A 26,678-nucleotide genomic window follows, 5' to 3' on the forward strand; every position below is an offset into this window, starting at 1 on the left:
GATATACAGTACTTGTAATAGCGCTTATAATTAACACATCATACAACTCTATATATATATATATATATATATATATATATATATACATATATATATATATATTTGTGTGTGTGTGTGTGTGTGTGTGTGTGGGGGAAGAAAGAGGACAGGGTCGGCTTGACTGCTGAGGGTGGGGGTTCAGGAGGAGGGTGTAGGGCAGGCAATGGGAAAGGTGCAGAAACAAACAAAAAGAGTCCAAAAAAGTCCATGGTTGAGTGGAGGGTGGAAGGAGCCAAGGGGAAGCCAGGAGCAAGAGGAGCCAGATGGAGATCCAGAGACCAGCCAGGATAGCAGCCCACAGTGGAGTCGACGGTGGGAGGAACCATGGTGGCGGAAAGGGCTGACGACTCCTGGGGGCCGACTGATTGAGACGGAGCCAATTGACAAGGAATCCAGGATAGAGCCGAGCAGATGGAGAGCCTGGGTGACACAAAGGATCTGGAGGGCCAAGGTGGAGTTGGCAGCTCAGGTGACCGAGGCAGAGATGGGGATCTGGAAGACCACGGCGGAGACGGAGCGACTGAGGACGAAGACAGGCCGAAGGGAAGGAGGAGCCTGACAGAGCCGGAGGGACGGCGTGACGAGGCAAAGCAGAGGAGTGGAGTCCCGAGGTGGTGGATGGTCGATGACTGAGGCAGAGACGGAGGGACGAGGGAGCTCGGTGGAGCCAGTGGGATGATGGGCCATGGTGGAGATGAGGGAGCTAGGAGCCAAGGTGAAGCCGATGGGTCGAAGTACCAAGGTGGAGTCCAGGACTCTGAGACTGGAGGCGGAGACAGGGGATCCTCATGCCTAGGTGGAGCTGGAGACTGGAAGTCCTGAGGCAGATCAGAATGACCAGATGGCACTGACTGAGAGTGAGCTGAGGGGCTGACAGACACCAGCGGAGAAAGGGCTGAGGAACTGGCTGTTTTTAGACGAGGCGGGAGAGGGAGGCTGGGTGGGTTCTTAGGAGTTACTGGGAGCTCAGGAGACACAGGAGAGCTGGACAGAACCAGCGGAGACCCAGGAGACATAGGAGAGCTGGACGTAACCAGCAGAGACTCTGGAGACATAAGGAACAATGGAGGTTCAGGGGAACTAGGAACAACCTCTCCAAAACAGTCTTTTATATCCATTTGACAATATTGACACAATATTGTCCAGAGTCCAACTGCAGCTTGCCCTCAATGGCAGGAGTGTGGACGGGGCTTCCCTCCAAGCCCTCAATCTTCAAAAGGACTTCCACTGCTGAACACGATGATGGTGGCTCACACACCTGGTCAGTACTGTTGGTGAGCTCGGATTCCGGGGCGATGTTCAGCTCTGTCATTCTTTCTAGTGCTGCCACTTTTTATTCCAGCGGGTTCGGGCTCCGCGGCTGCAGTCGGCTCTGGTTCATCGAGTTCTCCGTGCCGCAGCGTGGTGATTGTTTGGGATCGGGAGTGGGGCTGGAGTTGTCCTCGGCGGGGCAGACAGAGAAAAACAGTCTGTTATTCTCCAGCACCCACTCCACACAAGCGGGGAAATTCAAGCAACACAAATCCAAATCAACATTAATACCGAAACTAAGGAGCAAGGGCAAAACACAGGGCTTAAATAATAGGAGACAAATGAGATAATTAATAAACACAGGTGGAATCAAATGAACTAATCAGGGCAACTCAGGAAAACTATTCCTGCGTCTCAATGTTCATACTGTCCATCCTAAATAGTAGGCAAGATTAGAATAAATGTGTCCCAAAGCATAGTATGTTGAAAAGTGTGGATCCATGCACACTCTAATAGCTAAAATTCCCCACAATCCATAGCGCTTTGGTGAAGGATTTGGTCCAGAAATACAAACACGGATAAAATACATTAGAAAAAATTACAAATGTGGCGGATGCGCGATCGACGGTTAGGTAAAGAAGTTTACAAATAGGGGTTTGAGTTACTAATAATCAACATTTAACCCGGTAAAACATATTTATTTATTGTTATCCGTGTTATATTTAATCTGCAACAGCAATGTGAACTTTTATAAAAATCCATTTGGTCGTTAACTTTTAAATGCATCATTATGCAGAAAATATGAGCAGAGTTCTCCGCATGAAAGACCCGTGACTGGCAGATCAACAAGATACTTCTTTTCTCTCCAGTATGGTAGGAAGTTAAATTAAATGAAATGTGGAGGATGATAACTGTGACGAGATGATTGACAGGCCAGTTTACAGTGACAGGGTGCGTGTAACAGCTGCGACAGAGCGGTCCTTTAAAGATGCAATTGTGTGACATGGTAGTATGTCCCAAAGCTTGCCTACTCTTCCACTTCACACTCAAAAGTGTGTACTTTTTCTTCACCAAAAGAGTACATACTTTAAGGGTGTAGTATAAGTAGGCACATTGATACACAGGGTAGGTCAAAGGAACAAAAGACAGGAGATCAGGAACACAATCAAAAGTCCAGAAACATGACAGTGTGTGTGTGTATAAACACACACACACACACACACACACATATACTATATATATAATATATAAGATATATAATCTTGCAAAATGTTATTACAATATAAAATAATGGTTTCTATTTTAATATCCTTTAAAATAAAAATTATTTCTGTGATGCAAAGCTGAATTTCCATCAGCCATTACTTCAGTATAAAGTGTCACATGATCCTTGAGAAATCATTCTAATATGCAGATTTATTATTAGAATTATCAATCTTGGCAACAGTTGTGCTGCCAAATATTTTTCTTTTCAAATACTTTTTTCAGGATTCTTTGATGTATAAATGATGTATAAAAAGTTAAAAAGAGTTAAAAAGAACAGCATTTATTCAAAATATAAATCTTATCACTTCTTAACAATTTAACACATCCTTGCTGAATAAAAGTTTAAATTTCTTTCAGAAAACATAAAAGAATAAAAATTTACTGACCCCAAACTTTTGAACTGTAGTGTATATTTGTTAGAAAAGGTTTCTATTTTAAATAAATGCTCTTCTTTTTAAACTTTTTATTCATCAAAGAATCCTGAAAAAAAGTATCACAGGCTCCACAAAAAACAGATTATGCAGCACAACAATTTGCAGCACTGATAAATAACTCAGCATATTAGAATGATTTCTGAAAGGATCATGTGACACTGAACACTGGAGTAATGTTGCTGAAATTCAGCTTTTGGATCCACAGGAATAAATTAGATTTTTAATGTATTTAAAATACTTTTTTCATCGCATAATATTTCACAATATAAAATTTTTTCTGTATTTTTGATCTAATAAATGCGGCCTTGATGAGCATAAACTCCTGTAAAAAATTAAAAATCGTTCTGATCCCAAACATTTGACTGGTAGTGTGTATGTATATATATATATATATATATATATATATATATATATATATATATATATATATAAATATATATATATCAGTAGAAGTAAACACTCCTCAATTTGAACATACCCACTACAACACACATTTCAGGGTTAAAGTTGCTACTACATACACTACTGACTACTTACATACACTGAAAGTTACCTCTGTTTTTGGAACCGAAAGCTGAGTTTACTTTCCTTTGAACATACCCAGGGTATGTCACATAACATGCTTTCTGGGATTACACAAGAGTTGTATTTTAAAGAGCACCAGTTCGATGGAAGAATAATTTGCTTTTTGGGTTAAAAGAATTTCTTAATATGAAATTCGACTGGTATGACAATTAGAGATTAGATTGTCCAAAAATGTACACACTAATACACACTATATACACATAGACGCACAGTGCTGTTGTTGTTAATATTAACAATTTCAGAAAAAAATATAACAATAATAATAATCTGCATGGTTTGTGATTTGAGCTAACCAATCGTTAGATCTAATCACCACTGGTAGCGTGATTTATTGTAATTTTTTTTTCTCACTTGGTCAGAACAAACGTGGCAGACTTGATACTTGTTCAGATTACAATATCCGGTGAAAATTCTTATCTGGGTCATATATTCCAAGATGTAGGCTATAATCTGTGATTCTTAAGTACAGTATCCACACCGCGGTGATTGACAGCCACATATACTCCTCAAAACATTAGATTAATATGCGCTGGAGCCGTGCCGGTGCACAACCCACGCAATGTAGATAACTAAGCAAATAACTGCAATTGCAGGTTTTCAAACAGAAATGGCGACAAAAAAGGCAAAATTTATGGGCTGAAGTTTTAAAGTAAAGCTCAACTTTTTAAAACTTTAATATGTCAATAACTTTAACGTGCTTAATGTGCTTAGTTGCCACAACTGTCCATGCCCAATAGGAGTGGTGCAGGAAACAACAACAACAAAATATATATAAAAACAAACTATTTTCCTGTCTTCCAGACAATCTCAATTTTAATTTCTACCTCTTGTATACCAGAGGCAAAATGATGAGAAGAAGACTTGGTTTGAGGCTCGTGATTTTTGTCAAGCTATTGGAGGTGACTTGGCAAGCTTCCACTCTCAACAAGAAATCAACAAGTTACCGTGAGTGCTCACAAGATGTTTTGTACTGATATAATTCTGTATTATTATTTGTTTTACAACATGATGATTTTATAGGGTACACCAAGGAACTCTATAATGGTGGGAAACATGTCTTTATTCTGCAGGTATACAACTGGAAACCCAGCATGGATAGGTTTCAGTATGCTGAATAGTAATTCGGGTTTTGTGTGGACTGATGGAACCCCTGTGAGTGTTTTTCCCATTACTGTTCAGATTTTTTACCCCCATTTGTTCCACTTTGAGGTAAAATTCATAATGTATCTGTTGAGGTGTAAAAGTATAAAAATACTTCCATTTCATCAACATTTTTAAACAAGGGAAGGAGGGGCGTATAAGCCCATGATGGTCATTATAATCAAAATAACCCAGGACAGGGTGATCTGCATCAAGATTGAGTGTGTGTGAAAATTATTGGTTAACTGTACATTATCCTGCTTAATACATGGCAACTCACCCAATAATTATAAATGAGAAAATCAGATATTGATTTGAGTTGGGATTATTTTAGAATCTTTCTTATCTTAAAGCTTCTGGGCCCTCATTTAGCAACAGTGCATATGCACTGATGTGTCCGTAATGAGTCCGTAAACACAGTTTTAGACAAAGTGTGTGATCTACCAACTTGTACATATATATAGGGAATGTGTGTAAATATAAGCACAAAATATAGAAACTTTTTTACATTGATAAACGAGGCCCCTGGAATGAAAATAATTGTCTACTACATCATTCTAACCCACACCATTTTGCATTATGTTCTACTGTGTGTGACTGTGTTTTTATTTCTTTTTAGTCTGATTTTGAGAACTGGGGGTTTGGAGAACCAAACAACTACAACAATCAGGAGCACTGTGCAGAAAATGGCCTTGGTTATGGACGCAAGTGGAATGATCGTGATTGTGAATCATATAATAACTGGATTTGCCAGATACCAATAGGTACACATGCATGGATAGAACTGTGAATTAAAGGGATAGTTCACCCAAAAATCAAAATTATGTCATTAATGACTCACCCTCATGTCGTTCCAAACCCGTGAGACCTCCGTTCATCTTCGGAACACAGTATAAGATATTTTAGATTTAGTCCGAGAGCTTTCTGTCCCTCCATTGAGAATGTATGTACGGTATACTGTCCACGTCCAGAAAGGTAATAAAAACATCTTCAAAGTAGTCCATGTGACATCAGAGGGTCCGTTAGAATTTTTTGAAGCATCGAAAATACATTTTGGTCCAAAAATATCAAAAACTACGACTTTATTCAGCATTGACTTCTCTCCCGGGTCTGTTAGAAGCTGTTTGAGTAAATGAATTACTCCGGGATATTGGTTTATTTGAACTCAGAGGGAGTGTCAGCCATGTTAAAAAAGTTAACAGCTTAAGTCATTTGTGGATTCATGCTTATTGTTGACGCGAACCGTTTCAAACGATTCAGTTCGATTTGGTGAACTGGTTCAAGAAGATCCGGTTACATCGAGTGATTCGTTCGCGAACCGGATATCACTAAACTGCAGTGTTGTGAACGCGCTCCTAACAGACCCGGGAGAGAAGTCAATGCTGAATAAAGTCGTAGTTTTTGATTTTTTTTGGACCAAAATGTATTTTCGATGCTTCAGAAAATTCTAACGGACCCTCTGATGTCACATGGACTACTTTGAAGATGTTTTTATTACCTTTCTGGACGTGGACAGTATACCGTACATACATTCTCAATGGAGGGACAGAAAGCTCTCGGACTAAATCTAAAATATCTTATACTGTGTTCCGAAGATGAACGGAGATCTCACGGGTTTGGAACGACATGAGGGTGAGTCATTAATGACATAATTTTGATTTTTGGGTGAACTATCCCTTTAAGTCTTGGGGTGTAAATGCAAACTAATGGCCACAAATGCAACCCTAACACTTGTTCTATGTAATGTATTGACTTGTTTCTTTGTTTTATTTTTTTCTCTTCCTTTTCCTTATTCTTCAAAGAACTTGCTTTGTTTTTGAAACAGCCACACATTGTTGCAGTAGTTTTTTCATTTTTTTGATAATTTTCATATAATTTTCATATCTTTCATATTAGTTTATTCAGTAGTTATTTTTCTTTTCTTTTTTTCCTTCCCCCAATAGGCACAACTCCAAAACCTCCACCAACTACTGTAACCCAGGGTAAGGAGTCACTTGCTGCATATCCATTATTCAATTTCAATCTTCCTTACATTAACTTCATTGCATTAATGTTCTTTTTTGGAACATGTACTGTTTTCCACTGTCCTAACATCCTATTTTTCACATTTTTCTTTGCTATTTTTGGCATTTATTTGTCCATTCAATTGCTATAGTTCGAATTTTTTATGTGTCTGTTTTGAGACGGAGTCCCAGATTCTTTTTTTTTTTTTTTTTTATCATCTTCCTTCTATGAATGGATTATACATAATTAAATATAAGCCAAGAAAGCTCCCTTTATAATCACTAAAAAGCTGTTACTCACTTGAGTTTGTCTAGATCTCATAAAGTTCATCTATATTAAACAAATGTCTTATTCACATCACTTCTTACACTTTATTTATTTTTATTTTTTTTATTTGTGTGTGTTATGAGAGGATTTACTAGCTTGCATAACTCAGAACAATGTTTTGTGAGTGAATTGTGTCAAACTTAAAAAACTCTGATTGGCCATTGCGTTCAAGAAATCAATGTCTGTGATTGGCAGTATATTTTTACAGCTTCTAGTGTGCAGGCATAAAATGGAATTTCGGTCAGTGCCACCTATCGTGCAGGCATGAATTATCTGATGGTGATCAATTATTCTTTCAGTGCGAAAGCACTGTTTGTCCACAATTTGCATCACTTTATTGCGTTGCACTCAGTGTGAAAGGGCCTTAAATGGATCCCTGGGTATTAAGACTTGTATGTCAAAATAAAACAAAAAACACCTCTCACACAAAAATATATAATAAAAAACACAAAAAATATTTTATATTAAAAAAAAAACACCACATCGTTTTATACATATTTTGGACTATGGGGGGCGCCATTATTCTAAAAATTGAGTTAATTTGAGAAAAACCCCTCTCACACTCTGCACTTGAAATCAGAACTATGGTAACAGTTAAATACAACCGTTCAATAAACAAGTACTGCCTGATTTTTCTCTATTTCATCAACAAAAATAGTTCCAAACAAAATAACAGCTCTTAGCCTCATTAAACTCTGTAAATGTACCAACAAGCCACTTTTGTGTTCTTCTGTGCCCCCTCTGTATTACTAATACATTAGCTCTTCCATGAACATGATTACTGCCCAAGTCCTGTCGGATTGCATCGGCTCTGGGGATGAAGACGACAACTCCCATGATTCCACACTCAGTCACGGCGTCATCTAACGACACATTTGTTTCTTTGTTTGTTTTGAATAAGTGCCCTCTATCGCCAAAAACTTACATATTGTGCCTTTAAAAGACCTTCAAAATGATATATGATTTGTTGAAATCGGACGAAAAATGACTGAGCTACAGTACACCCATTTGAAGTTGACGAAGTCAGCAAAGTCAGTTCTGAGAAAAAACAAGTTGAAGTTTTCTGAAGGTTCTAAACCAAAATCACCTAGTAATGTTGCATTGTTCCCCCACTTCCTTTCTCGATATTAATTACTATATTAATAACCACAATATAGCCATTTTATGGCTATTAAAATAAGTTAAATTATTAAAAATAAGAACAGATGCAAAACAACATTAGAAAAAATTAGATTTTTTTTTTTATTTAATAAATAAATTATTTTGTAATTTTCCATCTAAATAATAGCATTCAAGTAGGAAAAAACAAATAATCAAATGTAAAACTCACTTCAGTGTGTTCATTACAAATAAAATGATTATTAAAACAACAAAAGCAGTTCAATCAAGTGATCGGTGATCATTTCTTTTATTGTTAGATTAGCATTAATGAGACAGTCGGTCCTACTGTACTGCATGGATCTAATATAATGTTACACATCAGATGTTTTCCCCAACAGTTCCCCAAACGTTCACTTAGGACATAACAGATTATGTTTGTGTGCCTACTTAAATACTGTAATTATGTGTATACAGTATGTGTAGATTTATTTGGATTGCACGCTGGCAGAAGCGCTTTTATGTGCACGATACGTATATCAGTCAGCAGCGCAAGAAGCGAGCAGAGAAAAAGGTACTCCTCTCAGAAAATTTAGAAATAAAGATAATTTTAGATATTTAATTATTATTTGGAGCATTGGAATCACTAGATGAGGGCTTAATGAACTAATTTTTGTGAAAACCTGAAATTTGATCAAAATCGTAATTTCTCTTTTTTTTTCACAAGACTTTTGAGAACTGGATGGGTATGCTAAATGGTAGGCTAGAGTTTTTGCTATAAAATTATGTAAAAATTATCCTTGAACAGTATCAGAACAGATCCTGTTGAAATGTTTCAGTGTACATTTTTTTTCTGAAATTAATTGCGATTAATCGTGATTAATCCCACCTAACATCAAAGTTAATGTTAAAATAGATTAATGTAAAACAACACAAAGACTGCATATTTTTACAATTGTTTAGTGGCATCTTTTCTATGACTGAAGGCGAGTATCACTGATACCAACACTACTACTGATGTCCCTATATATATATATATATATATATATATATATATATATCTATATATATATATATATATATTGTACTTAAGTAAAGTTATCCTAAAATAAACAATAGGGCCCTTCACCCCTTTGGGCTTGGGCCCTAAATAGCTTAAACTGGTTTAGCCTGTTCAGAATAACAATAATAATAATAATAATAAGACTCAAGTAAGACTAAAAAGTAGTTTGCTGACAAACTACTCAAGTTACTGCGTTACAAAGTACTTTAGTATTATTTTTCTATTTTTACTAGGGTTAACCCTAAACCTAACACTCATGTACTTTAATGTCTGTTTCACAAGTGAGACCCAGGAAATAACTTATATGGACAAATGCATCAGATACCACTCCAGCTGAATAATATGCAGATAGAGACGCTTTGACTGATGAAATATCTCACTGTGATAAGAAGCAACATGGAACCACATAAGCTAACTGTTTCAAACACGACTGATGTTATATAATGAATTTGGAGCAAAACATGATATTAATCTCTTAAATTGTAATGTTTGACGCTATGTTAAGCAAGCATACTACCTATCCCTGTTGCCAGGAGCAACTTTTATATAACTAATTTTGAAAAGTACATTCACGTATAAGATTATGTGGTTGTTTTTAAGAACGGCAAAAGCAAAGGGAAAGTGAGGGTTTAAAAGAAAATAAAGGGTTTAAAACAGTGTGAATTGAAAGGTGCCAATTCTTGTCAATTCCTAACTGTGATTCCAATAAGGTGAAAGATAATAATAAATAAATGAAAAATCTTAGATGTCATTCACATTTATTCTAACTCTTATTGCAAAATATTTCCTTGTTAGCTGAATACTATGAATAAAAATCAGCAGGCCAAAGAACACTTACACAAGAATGTGTTTGTGCAGCACAGAAATGGGCGACAGAAATGAAAAAAAAAAAAAAAAAAAAACTTTTCACTTTTATCAAATTGACAGGCTTTATTTTTTCTTATGTATTTTTATTGGATAAGAAATCAAATATACTGCTGAATGATAATCAATAATTTGTATTCTATATATATATTTTTTCTGTTTTTTTCCTAATGACTGTTTTATGATTGGTTTGTACTGTTTTATGATTGGTTTATACAAACACATAATAAGGCAGGATAGTTTCTATACTGTATAGAAACTTTTTGGGGCAGCTGTGGCCTAATGGTTAGAGAGTTGGACTTGTAACCCGAAGTCACAGGTTCGAGTCTCAGTGCTGGCAGGAGTTGTAGGTGGGTGGAGAGTTAATGAACAGTGCTTTCTTCCACCCTCAATACCCATGGCTGAAGTGCCCTTGAGCAAAGCACTGAACCCCCAGTTGCTCCCCGGGAGCTGGATATTGCTGCCCACTGCTCCGGGTGTGTGTTCAAGGTGTGTTCACTTCTCACTGCTGTGTGTGCCCACTTGGGTGGGTTAAATGCAGAGCACCAATTCTGAGTATGGGTTACCATACTTGGCAAATGTCACAATGTTCTCTTTCACTTTTATTAAAGATGACATATTATGCCCTTTTTTACATTATGTAATATAAGTCTCTGATTTCCCCAGAATGTGTCTGTAAAGTTTCAGCTCAAAATACCCCACAGATCATTTATTTTATTATTATGAAAATGCCTATTTTGAGTGGAAGCAGAAACACACTGTTTTTTCGGGCCTGTGTCTTTAAATGCAAATGAGCTGCTGTACCCTGCCCCTTTTTCCAGAATAGAGCTCTGTCATTACAGCTCTGACCTGCTAAAAACATCTGTTTTGGTTCTGATTATCATGTTAATCACACTGAAATCATGTGTTTTAAACCATGATATTAGTTTAAGCTGATATAGGGTTTTCTGAGAGCACACATCCAAAACACATGGACAGAAAGCTGCATGTGTGTACTAAACTGAGTTCTTATTAACACACAAGTTTACGTTAAAAACACACATGAGTTACAAAAACAGTTGGTTACGTTTGTGAAGGTTTTAGATCTGTATGGCAGCAGCAATATACTATAAATAAATCAATATATCCACAGCTCTCTTGTCTCTTCTGAGGCTGGGACTCTAAACAGTGTTCTGTTCTCGTCTGTGCAGCCAAAGACAGAACAGTTAGCATGTTTTGCTCAGACTTTCGCCATGGTGTTAGAAATAGTACACAGTTGTCGCTTGCAAAATAAAAAAAATGACACCACCGTCGGAAGAATACAAAATAATTGACAGTAAACAACATTATAATGAGATCCCTTTGCCACGTCACCAAGGGAGTGAAATCTGACATGCTCGTTTTTTCAGATGCTTGCAGAAAAAGGCTTACCAAAACAAAGTTAATGGGTTAACCTATTTCACATTTCCTTGGTTGGTAGATGCACCGGGTACCTGATTATAGCACTTAAAACCTGGAAAGTTCAGATTTTCATGATATGTCACCTTTAAATATGTAAATTACCACTGGATTATTCATATATTTATTACCTCGAAATGACCTTTTTTAGCTACAGCAATAGTGGGATGCCCAGTACCCATATTAGGGATTTCCTGCACATCATAAGTTATTACTTCTACAGTATGGAGACAGATTAGTCTCAAATATAATTCACGCAAAAAACACGATTCACACATGCTTAAACAATTTCACATGCATGAAACCTAATTCACGTACACACAAAAAAAAATTAACGTGCATGAAAAAAAAAATATATTCACAAAAAGCAATTCACTTGCGCAAAATAAAATTATATATTTATAAAATACATTTCACAAATGCAAAACACAATTCGTAGATATACAACTGTGCACAAAAACCTTTGAATGTTTAAAATGTACGAGTGTCTGAATGTACAAATCGTCATTTACTACGAATCCACTCGGATTTGTGTGTGTGTTTTTGAGACTTTCCTGGCAGAGCTCTCTTCCCACGTGGGTCTGTCGTACTCTTTAGCCAATCAGATGCGAGCTTACCATTCAACCAATCATATCATAAGCCACTGAGAGTGCATTCAAGGAGCACGATTCTGCGCACCTTTTGCACAATGTTGATTAATTAGAACGGAAATTAAGCCTTTACATCAGTAATCCCATAGACAGTAAAAGAAATGGACACAGCGACCCAATTGGAACTCAATTGAGACAATTGAAGCCCCCATTTTTAGCGATTTTTTAGAACTTCCGTTTCTGACGCGCAGACTCAAACTAAGCTTGATGACGTCAGCAACCTGTCTGACAGATGTAAATCTTCTAGTAGCTGTGCGTGCAAACTGCCATTGTTAATCTTGCAGAGTGGGCGAGCTTGAGCGGGGAGTTCTTTGGCGTGAGTGAGCAGGAGTAAGTATTCTGATTAATTATTTTGTATACTATTTTAAAATGTAACGCCAGGGGCTTCTATGGGCTTCTCTCTTGACGTCTCCCCCGATTGCCTCCCACCCTACAACTCCCCCCGCGAGCTTCTGAATGCACTCTCGGTGGCCACAGCTTATGATATTTTGATTGTATTGAATGGTAAGCTCGCATCTGATTGGCTAAAGAGTACGACAGACCCACGTGGGAAGAGAGCTCTGCCAGGAAAGTCTCAAAAACACACACACACAAATCCGAGTGGATTCGTAGTAAATGACGATTTGTACATTCAGACACTCGTACATTTTAAACATTCAAAGGTTTTTGTGCACAGTTGTATATCTACGAATTGTGTTTTGCATTTGTGAAATGTATTTTATGAATATATAATTTTATTTTGCGCATGTGAATTTCTTTTTGTGAATATATATTTTTTTTCACGCACGTGAATTTTTTTTTGTGTGTACGTGAATTAGGTTTCATGCATGTGAAATTGTTTACGCATGTGTGAATCGTGTTTTTTGCGTGAATTATATTTGAGACTAATCTGTCTCCATACTACAGGGCCATTTTGGACTTTCTGTGTGAGAGCGCCCTCTGGCTTCAAATATGAATGAAACTTGCACTGAATGAGAGTGTTTAGCACTCCGTAGTATCCATATCATCTTGTTTTATATATGAATAAATCGTCTGGTCATACATAGACTATCTTGTTTATACGCCCATGCGCTCACACATCCAAAGCACGCGCACAGAAAAAGTGATTTAAAATAAATCTGATTAACAGATAAATCATGGTTGATTGCAGATGCAAGCCAGATGCACATAAAATGCATGCACTCTTATTTCAGTGTTGTTAATGAGGTTATTTTAGCTTCGTACATTTAGTTTAACTGCCCTATTAAAGCGGGCTATTTTTACCATTCAACTGAACTATCTGCATGTATTTTCGACACTTGCATTGTTCTAACTCCGTCCATGCAATAACTATGTCCTTCTATCAACCGAGTGTAATATTGACGATATGACTCATTTCAGGGGCTGAGAAAATTGAGATTTAAAATCAGAGCATAGCTCACATTCACTAAAATATTGAAACGCTAATGATGCTGATTCAAAACGACAATGCAGGTGATTAACAGTCAAAGCATAGTGTGGTTTGAATGGCCCGCTCCCACAGCTGAACTGGAAGTTTTGATTGGTTTTGCACCTGAGTCAGACCTGTCTGTTATTGGCTGAAGCGCAGGGTGCCACCCTAGCAGTTTGAAAAGTGGCCGTCAAATGCCTGCTCACTCTTCTCCATCGGAAAAAAAATTTTCACAACTTTTTTTTTGTTTTGTACAGTAGGTGGACAACCAAAATGCCTATTACCGCCACGGCCTTAACTGCAAGTCAGTCGTGTTTTAAAGTCGTTTGCGAAAACTACCGCCAGGTGGTGCAAAGGGACAGTTTGCAAACTGACTGGAATTATATGTTGTTGTTTTTTTCGTTATCAAATAACGAAATAAAACAACAATAACATTATAATATAACATTAAAACACCCTTAAAAATCATTAGAAAATTAATTTTTAGAAAGTTTATTTCAAAACGTGAGATAGTAGGTCATAGACTGCAGCCTAATGCATAAAAAAAAAAAAAAAAAAAGAAATTTAAATTTACACAAACTGCATGTTATGTTTATTAAACAGTCATTATGAAAACCATTAAAGCTACACAATTTCCTTATGTTGTATTAAGGGACTTTCATTTCGATCAACAGGCTAATTAAATATTTTGAATGAAAAATCCTGACCTTGGCCGTTTGTCTTCTCTGTACAAGGCTGCACATTCATTCTATTCATGTCGCAATTTACTCACACCACAAAAAAAAAAAAAACCTTGAAAAAGGTTTGTGAGTTGTGAGAAATCAAGATTAATAGGCTAAAAATGACGTGAAAATCTAGAAATCGTACAAAAAGTAGGATATTAACTTGGAATATTTAGATTACGTTTAACCCTCTGGAGTCTAAGGGTATTTTTGGGGCCTGGAGAAGTTTTGTCATGCCCTGACATTTGTGCTTTTTTCAGTTTCTTATAAATATGGCTAAAGTCTAATTTCACTGTAATCAGCACAAACTGGGCTATAATAATATGTGAGCATCATGTATGTACATGATTGTGTTTTTGAGAAAAAAAATGTTATGCGTGGTTAGTGAAAAACTAAAAATGTTAAATCACTTGAATAAGGCAATAAAACACATACAGAAAATTGGTTCCCAGGAATTTTGAGAACTGGAGCTTGTAGCCCAGAATTTTTTTTTCTAAATGATGTGAAAATCATCTTGTTTACTCACTTACAGAAAACAACATATTGATTTAAATTTTCTAAGACACTTTTTGTTGGTAAAAGTCATCTGCGAGTAGGCGTCAACTATCATGAATTCACACCTGAGAAGACAAAGGCCTGCATAATGAGCTGCATAATGAGCCAATCAGTCAGCTGTGTCACTGAGAGGGATGAGTTACAAGAAAGAATGTGAGGACAAAATAAATGTATATAATTTTATGTTTGTAGTTTATTTAGAATATATTTAATTATCCCACTAACATAATTTAATATTCACTTGTGAGTGCAGTTAAACAGTTTATTAGGATCAATCAAAGCTGACTTTCAAACTGAATTTTTTTGCATCATTACTCGTCACACAATCCTTCAGAAATCCTTTTAACAATCTTATTTTCTACAAAAAAAAACATTTATTGTTATTATTATTATTATTATCATTATTATTATTATTATTATTATTAATGTTGAAAAGAGCTGAGAATATTTTTTTTTTAGGGGGGATAAATTGAAAGAACAGCAATGATTGTTACATTTGTTACAGTTACATTTATTGTTACATTTATATGATTTACATCAAGCTTTTGAATGGTATAGTAGTGTATATTGTTATTGAAACTTCATAATATTTCACTTGATTATACATTTAGTCAGGAATTATAGTTTGGAAAAAGTCTTTGGAAAAAAGCTCTAACTAGTAAAATGTTTACACGTTATGTGAAAACTAGTACAATATATATAATAAATTAAAAAAAGAGACTTACTCATATTTATGATCTCTGCTGAATAAAGTGCTTCATTCTTTTTTCTGAGGAAATCCAAATCTCAAATCCTCAACCACATCACAACTTTTTGGGGTGAATTATGTCTTATTCCTCTCATCGCGAAGCAAAACAGTAAAATAAAAAAAAACTTGAAGAACAATCTCGCTGCGTTGTCTTCTGTTGTGTGGGCATATTCAAAAGCCGCGCGCTTCAGTGAAACATTTGAATCTCAAAAGCGCGTTCAGCGCGGGGGCGTGGTCGCATTAGAAGATAATGAAGGGAGACGTGAAAAACGGACATCGCGTTGTTTTCATATGGATTACTTTATCACAGAATATTTGTTTTCAGCAGCACTTGTTTAGTTTAAAAGTAGACATGTCAGGCTTTCTATAGATATCTCTCTCATGTCTCTTCGTTGAGTATTCACTGAGTTACAGTTCATTTTAATGACGCATTTGTAACTGAAGATCAGAGCAGACAAAGGCTGCAGACAGCACTCCTTATTTGTTATCTTTATTTTATAAGTGCACAAAGTTTTGTTGTTATTATGTCTGTATACAAAAAAGTAGACCCTTTACAGATTCGATTGATGTATTGCTCTTATCTGTACGATCAAAACTGAAAGTGTAATTTAAGTTCTTTTCGGAGTTATCAGGAGAAAATACGCCAAAACGCGTATACGCGTTAATCGACTCCAGAGGGTTAAGGAGGTGTGCATTATGCCATAAAAAACAAAATGATTGAAAATGTCTCTGTTATGTATGGTAACCCTCGTTCCCTGAAAGAGGGAACGGAGACGTCACGTCGGATGACCAATGAATTGGGATCCCTACCAAAGGGCCACAGCGACTGCCCCTTCCAGTGTCCTGTGAAAGCCACCTGCACTACTATTTTCTGACGCAGGCCAGGGTTCAGCACAAGAAGACCAGCTACCGCTACTATGGAACTACCTACTCAGTAAATCTTGCTAACACTGGGAAAACGTACCCGCTCCACTTGGAACAGGGATTCTGCGGAAGCATCTGAAGGAGGTTTCAGAAGCAATTACACATATGAACAACCATCAGGTACATATGGTAGATTGGAGGTGATTGTAACCCTCTTAGAATTGGCAGAAGTCAGCTGGGGAAACACAGGCTCTGAGGCTATACTGTGGATTTACACATATGGGATCCACTTAGGTCTCTACATATGGAACCCAGCCCTCTACCGGTTCTCGCAGATTCATCGAGTGAGGACCTGGTGCCAGACGCTCCGCCATGTCTGGCTGCCGAGGGGACGGAGGAGGTCAACAGGGTCTACTGTATGGACTCTCTGTAGCAGTTAAAGCAAGCCAACCCGAAGCTGGGGCCACTCAGTGCTTCTACCCGTTTGAGGTGAGAACAAAGGAGGATACCGGCTCCACATGACGGCTATAGAATCTAGCGAACGTGTTAGGGTTACCCAGCCCACAGCTCTACAAATATCTGTCAGCGAACGCCATGGGCCAGCACCCAGTAGGATGCAACACTTCTAGTTGAGTGAGCTCGCCACCTGAACGGGCAAGGCACACCCTGTGCCTGATAAGCCAGGGTGATGGCATCCACTATCCAGTGGGCCATCCTCCGCTTGGAGATGGCATTCCCCTTCTGCCAGCCTCCATGAAAGACAAAGAGCGGGTCTGAGGTCCTGAAGCTTTATGTCCGGTCTACATAACATCTTAATGCTTGGATGGGACAAAGAAAAGCTAGGGCTGGGTCTGCCTCCTCCCGTGGTCCCTGAAGGGAGTAGTGGGAAACTTGGGCACATAGTCGGGCCGGGGCCTCAGGGTTACCTGGGAATCAGTCGGCCTGAACTCTAGGGACGAATCGTCGACCGAATCGTCGACAGTGTCTGTGCAAGAAGGCTCACTGGGGAAAACCCATACTTGCGCAGGCCCCGCGGCCAGCTGTGCAGCAGTGTGTCCGTGCTGAGTGTTCCCTCGGTCAGGGAGTAGAACAACTGGCAGGGTGATGTTTCTGGAGAGGCAAACAAGTCTACCTGAGCAGTTCTGAAATGTCTCCAAATCACCTGGACCGTCTGGGGATGGAGTCGCCATTCTCCCGGGAGTGCAGCTCGGGACAGCTCGTCGGCTGCCCGGTTGAGCTGCCCAGGAATGTGACCAGTACGAAGCAACCTCAGATGCTTCTGATTCCAAAGGAGGAGGTGGCAGGCGAGTTGCGACATGCGACCACCTTGTCAGTTGATGTATGCTATGGTCACAGTGTTGTCCATGTAGAAAAGTACATGCTTGCCTCATAAGCGCCCTTTGAGACTGATCAAGGCAAGGTGCACTACCAGCAACTCGAGGCAGTTGATGTGCCAGTGCAATCGGGCCCCGTCCAAACCCCTGAAACTGCAAGCTCGTTCTGTTCGATCGAGTCCAACTCCATACCGAGAAAAGAGATTCTCTGCATCGGGGAGAGTTTGCGCTTTTCCCAGTTGACCCGAAGGCCCAACAGGCTGAGGTGTGAGAGCACCAAGTCTCTGTGTTCGCACAACTGATCCTGAGACTGAGTGAGTATAAGCCAGTCATTGAGGTAGTTGAGAATTGCGAATGCCCTGTCCTCTTTCATGAGGACACGGGGCGACAGGGACAGCCCGTCATTCGAACGCAAAACACAGGAATGGAAGTACACATCACTCAGGTTGAATGCTGAGGACGGATGCACTTGAAGATGCACTTCTGTGTGAGCATCTTGAACGGAAGCCTGTGAAGGGTCTCAACCCACTGCCTTTCTTGGGTACAATGAAGTAGGGGCTGTAAAACCCCATCCTCATATCGGCAGGAGGAACTGGCTCTATCACATTACTGAAGTAAAGTGGATGTGCCCTTGAGCAAGGCACCGAACCCCCAACTGCTCCCCGGGCGCCGCAGCATAATGGCTGCCCACTACTCTGGGTGTGTGTTCATGGTTTGTGTGTGTTCACTGCTGTGTGTGTGCACTTTGGATGGGTTAAATGCAGAGCACAAATTCTGAGTATGGGTCACCATACTTGGCTGTATGTCACGTCACTACTTACTTATAATGTGACTATACACCTTAGAGATGCAGCCGGCAGGCTTGAGAGTGGAGCAGCCTCTGTTTTTGGGCTAAGGACTGGAAAGGATCTTGGGACTGGAGACCGAGTAAGAGATGTTTATTTCAGTGCTAACCTGACAGTTTGGTGTGAGGTTGGTGTGTGCTGACCTGACAGTCAGTGCTGTGAGAAGTCCATTTGCGAGCTCAGGGAAACACGGGCAGAGATGGGTGGCCGAAACCATTGGTTAGGCATGTGGAGGATCCTGGCGTAGGGGGCTGTATGAGGATGGTTCACATTTTCTTTGACGACTTCTACCTCAAAATTTGAACCATTTAAATAAAGAATTAAATTAATTAACTTGATCAAAGAGAAAAAACACGCAGGAAGACTACAGCGAATAGTTTCCTCATCCACACCCAACTGAAAACAAACACAGAGTGAAGCATCCTGCCAGCTCACCCAATGGGAAATCTTGAGGAATTCCTCCACATACCTCAGCCCAAATCATGTTTCGTTGGTCTGGTATTCTGTCACAAACTACTGTGTGGAAGCAAGGGGCATGAAGACGAAGGAGATTTTGTTTAACACACTTTAATATTCCAGACAATGTGTAACAGGGCATGCAGGAGACACACATAGCACATAATATTAAGACAATACCAGACAAAGGAATTACAGGACAGAGTGCACTTTAAGTAATAAGGCAAACAAGGGTAATTAAAAAGACATACCATATGTCTTATTAATCAGCATCAAACAAACAATATAATTCTTATTCTCATTGATTAAAAATTAAAGTAAAGAAAAGTAAAAAAAAAAAAAAAAAAATGATTGCACAACCACCAATTTGGTGGCGATATGCACAAGGTGTGTAAAGTATCTCACAGAAGTGAGTACACCCCTCACATTTTTTGTAAATATTTTATTATATCTTTTCATGTGACGACACTGAAGAACACTTAGACACTTCACTACAATGTAAAGTAGTGAGTGTACAGCTTGTATAACAGTGTAAATTTGCTGTCCCCTCATAATAAATCAACACACAGCCATTAATGTCTAAACCGCTGGCCACAAAAGTGAGTACACCCCTAAGTGAAAATGTCCAAATTGGGCTCAATTAGCCATTTTCTCTCCCCGGTGTCATGTGACTCGTTAGTGTTACAAGGTCTTAGGTGTGAAGGGGAAGCAGTAGTGTTAAATTTGGTGTTATCACTCTCACTCTCTCATACCAGTCACTGGCAGTTCAACATGGCACCTCATGGCAAAGAACTCTCTGAGGATTTTTTTTTTTTTTTTTTTTTTTTTTTTTTACTAAATATGGATTTTGTAATTTCAATATATATTTGAATCCATAAACAAACAAATTTAAGCCTCAAGATTACCTCATTTCTCATGTTTCACTTGTTTTGATCAGTTTAAAAACTCCATAGGGTTCTATAGGCCCCTCTTGTGGCCATGACCATAAAATGCAATTTTATGTAATTTTTCCCCACCAGATTCCATCAGAGGTAAATATAATAAAAATTACCAAGAAATAATAGAAAACCTATATATATATATATACATATACAGTACAGACCAAAAGTTTGGAAACATTACTATTTTTAATGTTTTTGAAAGAAGTTTCTTCTGCTCATCAAGCCTGCATTTATTTGATCAAAAATACAGAAAAAACAGTAATATTGTTATATATTATTACAACTTAAAATAATAGTTTTCTATTTGAATATACTTTAAAAAAAATAATTTATTCCTGTGATGCAAATCTGAATTTTCAGCATCATTACTCCAGCCTTCAGTGTCACATGTAACATCCAGTCTATCACATGATCATTTAGAAATCATTCTAATATTCTGATTTATTATGAGTGTTGGAAACAGTTCTGCTGTCTAATATATTTGATGAATAAAAGGTTAAAAAGGACTGCATTTATTAAAAAAAAAAAAAAATCTAATAATATATATATATGTGGGAAGTCGTGGCCTAATGGTTAGAGAGTCGGACTCCCAATCGAAGGGTTGTGAGTTCGAGTCTCGGGCCGGCAGGAATTGTGGGTGGGGGGAGTGCATGTACAGTTCTCTCTCCACCTTCAATACCATGACTTAGGTGCCCTTGAGCAAGGCATCGAACCCCCAACTGCTCCCCGGGCGCCGCAGCATAAAATGGCTGCCCACTGCTCCGGGTGTGTGTTCACAGTGTGTGTGTGTGTTCACTGCTCTGTGTGTGTGCACTTCGGATGGGTTAAATGCAGAGCACGAATTCTGAGTATGGGTCACCATACTTGGCTGAATGTCACGTCACTTTCACTTTCACTTTTCACTTTCATATAAATATATATATATATATATATATATATTCTTTACTATCACTTTTTATCAATTTAACACATCCTTGCTGAATAAAAGTATTGATTTTATTTAAAAAAAAGAAAGAAAAAAAAATTACTGACCCCAAATTACTGACCAGTAGTGTATATTGTTATTACAAAAGATTTATATTTTACTTTTTATTCATCAGAGTATCCTAAAAAAGTATCACATGTTCTGAAAAAATATTAAGCAGCAGAACTGTTTCCAACTTTGATAATGAATCATCATGTTAGAATGATTTCTAAAGGATCATGTGATAATGATCCTAAAAATTCAGCTTTGCATCACAGAAATAAATGAAAATTTAAAGTATAATAAATTTAAAAACAATTATTTTAAATTGTAATAATATATCACAATATTACTGTTTTTTCTGTATTTTGATCAAATAAATGCAGGCTTGATGAGCAGAAGAAACTTCTTTCAAAAACATTAAAAATAGTAATGTTTCCAAACTTTTGGTCTGTACTGTATATTGTGTCATTTTGACCCGCAAGGGTCACTTTTGTTATAGGTATGAGAGGGACGGATGTGGTCTAAAAAAAAATTTTATTGACAGCCCTAGTGTATATTTAACTCCTGGTATCAGTTCACTGGAGATCAGCGTATATGGCGAGATAAACTGCAGATTAAGATTTGTATTGGGGTTTCCTACTGCTAAGCTCCCTCAGATGAAAGCAAGAGAACCCTTAATTGAAACTGCAATAATAGCATTTTGATGAAACCAATTTGGCAAATGTTCCAATGTTTTTGTTCTCTAGAAAGCATTTTTGCAGAGTTTGTAGTTTTTTGGTTAAGTGCTGAGTTGTACACATACTCAAATCCTCTAAACATTACGAATAAAGTGTAGACATGATGTAAATTGTTGATTCATTATGTAGTTTAGATGGATTCATGGATTACAATGGAACATTGTGAGACTGCTATGACCTGAAATGAATAAGAGGTTTTTAGTCATTATACAGGGTGTGTCCTTTGTATACTTTCAATGAATAATGTATAGCTATATATAATAAATTCAGAGTTAAAAAAAAAAAAAAAATTCCTGGTAAGAGGATCAATGGTCATGTACATTGCAAAGTATCTAAATCTTGTAAATCTCTAACTGTACGTTACTTTTCTTGTTATGGTGGTGCTTAGGAGCCACATAACTGGTGTTTGTTTACACATTACAGCTGCACTTTAATAAAACACCCACATTAATTTCAGAAGCACCCATAGTGATTTGATTCTGTAACCAGACCTAAGTCAAACAGTACTCCACCTGCCCTAGCAAGTAGATGTTAACGTGTCACAGTCTTCAGCTGGTGTATACTAGATGGCCACCAGAGGACACTGTGTCTTTTGTGTGTTGGTTGGTGCCATGTGCTCTCTTGTCTGACCCCGCCCATCTTTTTACCTCATTGTTGTTTCAGTGGTTCCACCTGTGTCTCCCTCATTACCTGCCCTACTTAAGCTGACTGCACACTAGACGATTTTAAAATCTTAACTGATTTTAAAACCATGGGAGACCACAGACATGAAGACAGTTCAACTGATTTTTAGTCTTATAATTCTCTGAACTCGCACACTAGATGATTCGACCAGACCATGAGACCACACACTTGATGATTTTAGGAACCATTTCATAGTGACATGTGATCTCACAGAGACTCGCAAGTTCAAACGTGACTAGAGAACAAAAACAAATAGAGGATAGAGTATAAAAAAATATGGGTGATGTTCTCTGCTTTCTTGGCATGATTGTGGCTGCCAAGTTTCAGCTATAGAAGCATGCAACATCCAGTAGGTGACGCTTGCTTGCTTTCATTGGCTATCGCTGGGATCACATCAGAGGCAGCCGGATCAAGAGTCGATTTGAGTTCGGCGATGCTCCGTCTTGATCGGGAACAGATAAATAATCATAATGACACCACACAAAAGAGAATTTTTTTTTGGACAAAAAAATTGTTTGCGACAAGCTGCGAATCGGGCCACACCCCCTGATCATTCGGGGGTGCAAATAAGGCTTAAAATCGTCTAGTGTGCGGCCAGCCTTAGTCTCCCAGTGTTTGATCTCCTGTGCTGGTTCATTATTGTTTGTGTGTGCGTGTGTCGAATGTATTATTGTTGCTCTCAGTCTTGCTGTGCTGTGCCCTATCCTGGCCTGCCTGCCTGCCTGCCTGTTTTTTTCCCCTTGGGGTCGTTTGTTGAGTCCTCGCCTCATCTCTCCACCATGACTGTGACAACATGCCTCTTTACTAGATCTTTTAAATATAAGAAAGCAACAAATAAAATATTTATTTTCACCAGTCACCAGCAAGAAGATAATTAAGAACATTGTGCAGCCTTTGTTTATCTGATTAATACAAATCACACAATTGTAAATGAAGACAATTTTAAATTATGTTCTTTTAATCTTACAGTGGAATATAAGACATCTGATGGCTGGATCCAGTACAACGGTAGTCAGTATTTCATTAATGATGACCTCCTACCTATGGAAGATGCTCGCTCATTTTGCAAAAAGAATAATGCAGATCTTGTTGTCATATCTGGTCAAACGGAGAGGAAATTTTTATGGAAACAGGTATTTATTTATTTATTTATTTTTAAAGATAAGCAGGCTGTTGTTTAATATTTTCTATTTGATATTGATTGTTGTTTAGTCCAGTGTTTTCAAGCCTGTCCTGGACACCCCCGGCCCTACACATTTTGTATGTCTCCCTCATTTAACACACCTGATCATCAGCTCTTTAATAGAGACAGCAAGACCTGAGTTGAATGTGTCTTATAAGGTTGACATACAAAGTGTGCAAAGCTTGGGCCTTAAAAACAGGTTTGAAAACCCCTGATTTATACAATAGTTCTGGTCCTCAAATCTGATTGGAAAGAGGCCTTTCAAGAGTGCTGATATAGGACTAGTATCTGCTCTGGGATATTTCACAGTTGTATCACTCCTTGTCTGTACATTCTAGACAGGCTATAAGTCTTAATATTACTGAGATTGAAATTAAGCAACTTAAGTGAAGGTTACATTATGGCAGTAGTTGGTGGCAAGTGATTGTGACTTGAGTGAGGCAGTAGTACTGTGGTACAAAATACTGATTCATTCAAAATGCTCAAATTCTGTCATAGAAGTTCTGCTACATCATTGCATAATTATTTCAATAGAGCTACTGATACTGTTTTATAGATATCTAGGATCAGAGAATCAATACTACATTGGTATGATGGTGGAATTGGACAAATCATTCAGGTGAGTACGCAAAGACCATTATAAAATAAACCAAAATAAACCATTATAATATTAGTTATTACACATACCTTTAGCAGCATTTCCCAGACATTGTTTAATTTAAATACATTTGTGCTGATTTTATACTTGGATTTTTGCTGTCTATTTGTAGCTGGGTGGATGGTTCACCCGTTGTATATACGTCATGGGATCAAAATGAACCAAATTTTGCCAACAATGATGAGAACTGTGTGACCATTTACAAGAATATGGGTAAGTACTCCTAATCAAAAATGTTTCTTTTGTAGCATGTGAGGGTGTCATCAGTGCACACCACATCACTTTCATGCCTTAAAGCAAGGGTATCCAAACCTGCTTCTGGCCAGCTTTCTGCAGAGTTGGCTCCAACTTGCCCCAACACACTTGGCTGGAGTTTTCTAGTAAGCCTAAATATCTTGATATGCTGGTTTAGGTGTATCTACTTGGGGTTAGAGCTCCATCTGGCGCAGGATAGTGGCCCTGTAGAAGAAGGACTGGACACCCTGGCTTTAAAGTCCCATTCTTTTTATCACACATTTTTAAAGACCTGAAAGTAGAGTTTAGATAACACTTCACAATAAGGTTAAAAAAAATGGTTAACAAATGGGCATATTAATATTTATTAAAGATAAATCATGTTAGTATGAATCATACTGTACAAACATTAGCACATCATCTGATGTATCTGAAGACTGAAGTAATAGCTGATGCAAATTCAGCTTTGCATCACATGAAGAAATGTCTTGTTTATATGGTACATTTGCTTTTTCTTAATAAAAAGATGTGCAATATTGCGCGCGCGTGCACACACACACACACACACACACACACACACACACACACACACACACACACACACACACACACACACACACACAAACACATACATACAGCAGGCTAGTGCACTCCCCTTATGAAAAGCTTCATAACACGGCACCAACTTTTCTTTGTTTCATCATATTGAATTAATGACTGGAAACTGAGGTTTATAGGAATACAGTCAGAATGTATCTGTGATGAAGGCAAAAATAAAATAATGTAATTATTTAGATTAAATAATAATTAATTGACAATCCTAATTGTTACTCAGTGTGTCATTATAATACAGCTTATCCGCTCTCTGGTAAGAGCATCATTAAACGATTTACAATTAACTTAAAATTTTCATTGTAACATTTAATAAAATAATAATAATAATAATAATAATAATAAAATAAAAAAAAAGAATAGAAAAAACAATCATAACCACCAAAACATGTATTGTATTTAAATTCCCATAACTTCTCTCACTCTTGTGCATTCAGCCAATATATTACACAGAAAGGTAATGGCTATATCAAAATGGACAAAAATAATGAATATACATTTCTACCTTAATATGCCTTTTCACATTTGGTGGCAATTTTTTGAAGCCAGAAATTTCCCTGATAAAAAGTTACAACTGATGCTGAAACTCATGTGCTCAATACATGAAAACAAATCTCATTGGTTCTCACACATCACATGTGCATGTCTGAGCTTCTGTTACCATATTTAAAGGGATAGTTCACCCAAAAATTCTGTCATTTATTACTCACCTTCATGTCTTTTCAAACCCATAAGCCCTTTGTTTGTCATCGGAACACAAATGAAGATATTTTTGATGAATTCCGAGAGCTTTTTGACCCTTCCATTGACAGCGAGGGTCCTACCATGATCAAGGTCCAGAAACGTAGTAAGGACATTGTTCAAATAATCCTATGACATCAGTGTTTCAACCGTAATTTCACAAAGCTACGAGAAAACTAAATGTGTGCAAACAAAACACAATGACTTTATTGAACAATTTTTCTCCTCCGCTTCACCCTGGCGCCATTTTGGAGAGTATCACATACGTAAAGAACTTATGCACCGTATGAATGTGGATACGTTGTTAACACTCAGATCAAAGTGTAAATAACGTATCCAGCATACGTTGTTTACATATGGGATACTATCCAAAATGGTGCCAGGGTGATGCAGAGGAGACAAATCATTGAATAAAGGGTTTTATTTTTTTTATTTTTTTTGTGCACAAAATGTATTCTCGTAGCTTCGTGAAATTGTGGTTAAACCACTGATGTGACATGGATTATTTTAACAATGTCCTTACTACGTTTCTGGACCTTGATCATGGTAGGACCCCTGCTTTCAATGGAAGGGTCAGAGAGCTCTTTGGAATTCGTCAAAATGATCTTAATTTGTATTCCGAAGATCTTACGGGTTTGGCACGACATGGGGGTGAGTAATTAATGACAGAAATTTCATTTTTGGACGAACTATCCCTTTAATGTGTGTAAGATAAAATAAAAATGGCAAAAAATATAATGGGTACTTTTCAAGTTAAAATAAAATTGCAAGGAGTAAAAAGTACTTTTTTTCCCCCTCAGAAATGTAATT

At 37.7% G+C, this 26,678-nt stretch overlaps 1 protein-coding gene across 1 annotated transcript in view; it reads left to right on the forward strand.

The window, feature by feature from the left end:
* mrc1a (mannose receptor, C type 1a) overlaps positions 1 to 26,678 on the forward strand; it is a 225,771-nt gene that overhangs the window by 135,336 nt on the left and 63,757 nt on the right. The window contains exons 13-19 of the mRNA XM_042728415.1: positions 4,405 to 4,520; positions 4,646 to 4,727; positions 5,335 to 5,479; positions 6,659 to 6,697; positions 23,410 to 23,612; positions 24,196 to 24,242; positions 24,394 to 24,494. Of these exons, the coding sequence (XP_042584349.1) occupies positions 4,405 to 4,520; positions 4,646 to 4,727; positions 5,335 to 5,479; positions 6,659 to 6,697; positions 23,410 to 23,612; positions 24,196 to 24,242; positions 24,394 to 24,494 (733 nt within the window). The remainder of the gene's footprint in view (positions 1 to 4,404; positions 4,521 to 4,645; positions 4,728 to 5,334; positions 5,480 to 6,658; positions 6,698 to 23,409; positions 23,613 to 24,195; positions 24,243 to 24,393; positions 24,495 to 26,678) is intronic.

The sequence above is a fragment of the Cyprinus carpio genome, chromosome B7, assembly GCF_018340385.1.
Source record: "Cyprinus carpio isolate SPL01 chromosome B7, ASM1834038v1, whole genome shotgun sequence".
Classification (NCBI taxonomy): domain Eukaryota; kingdom Metazoa; phylum Chordata; class Actinopteri; order Cypriniformes; family Cyprinidae; genus Cyprinus; species Cyprinus carpio.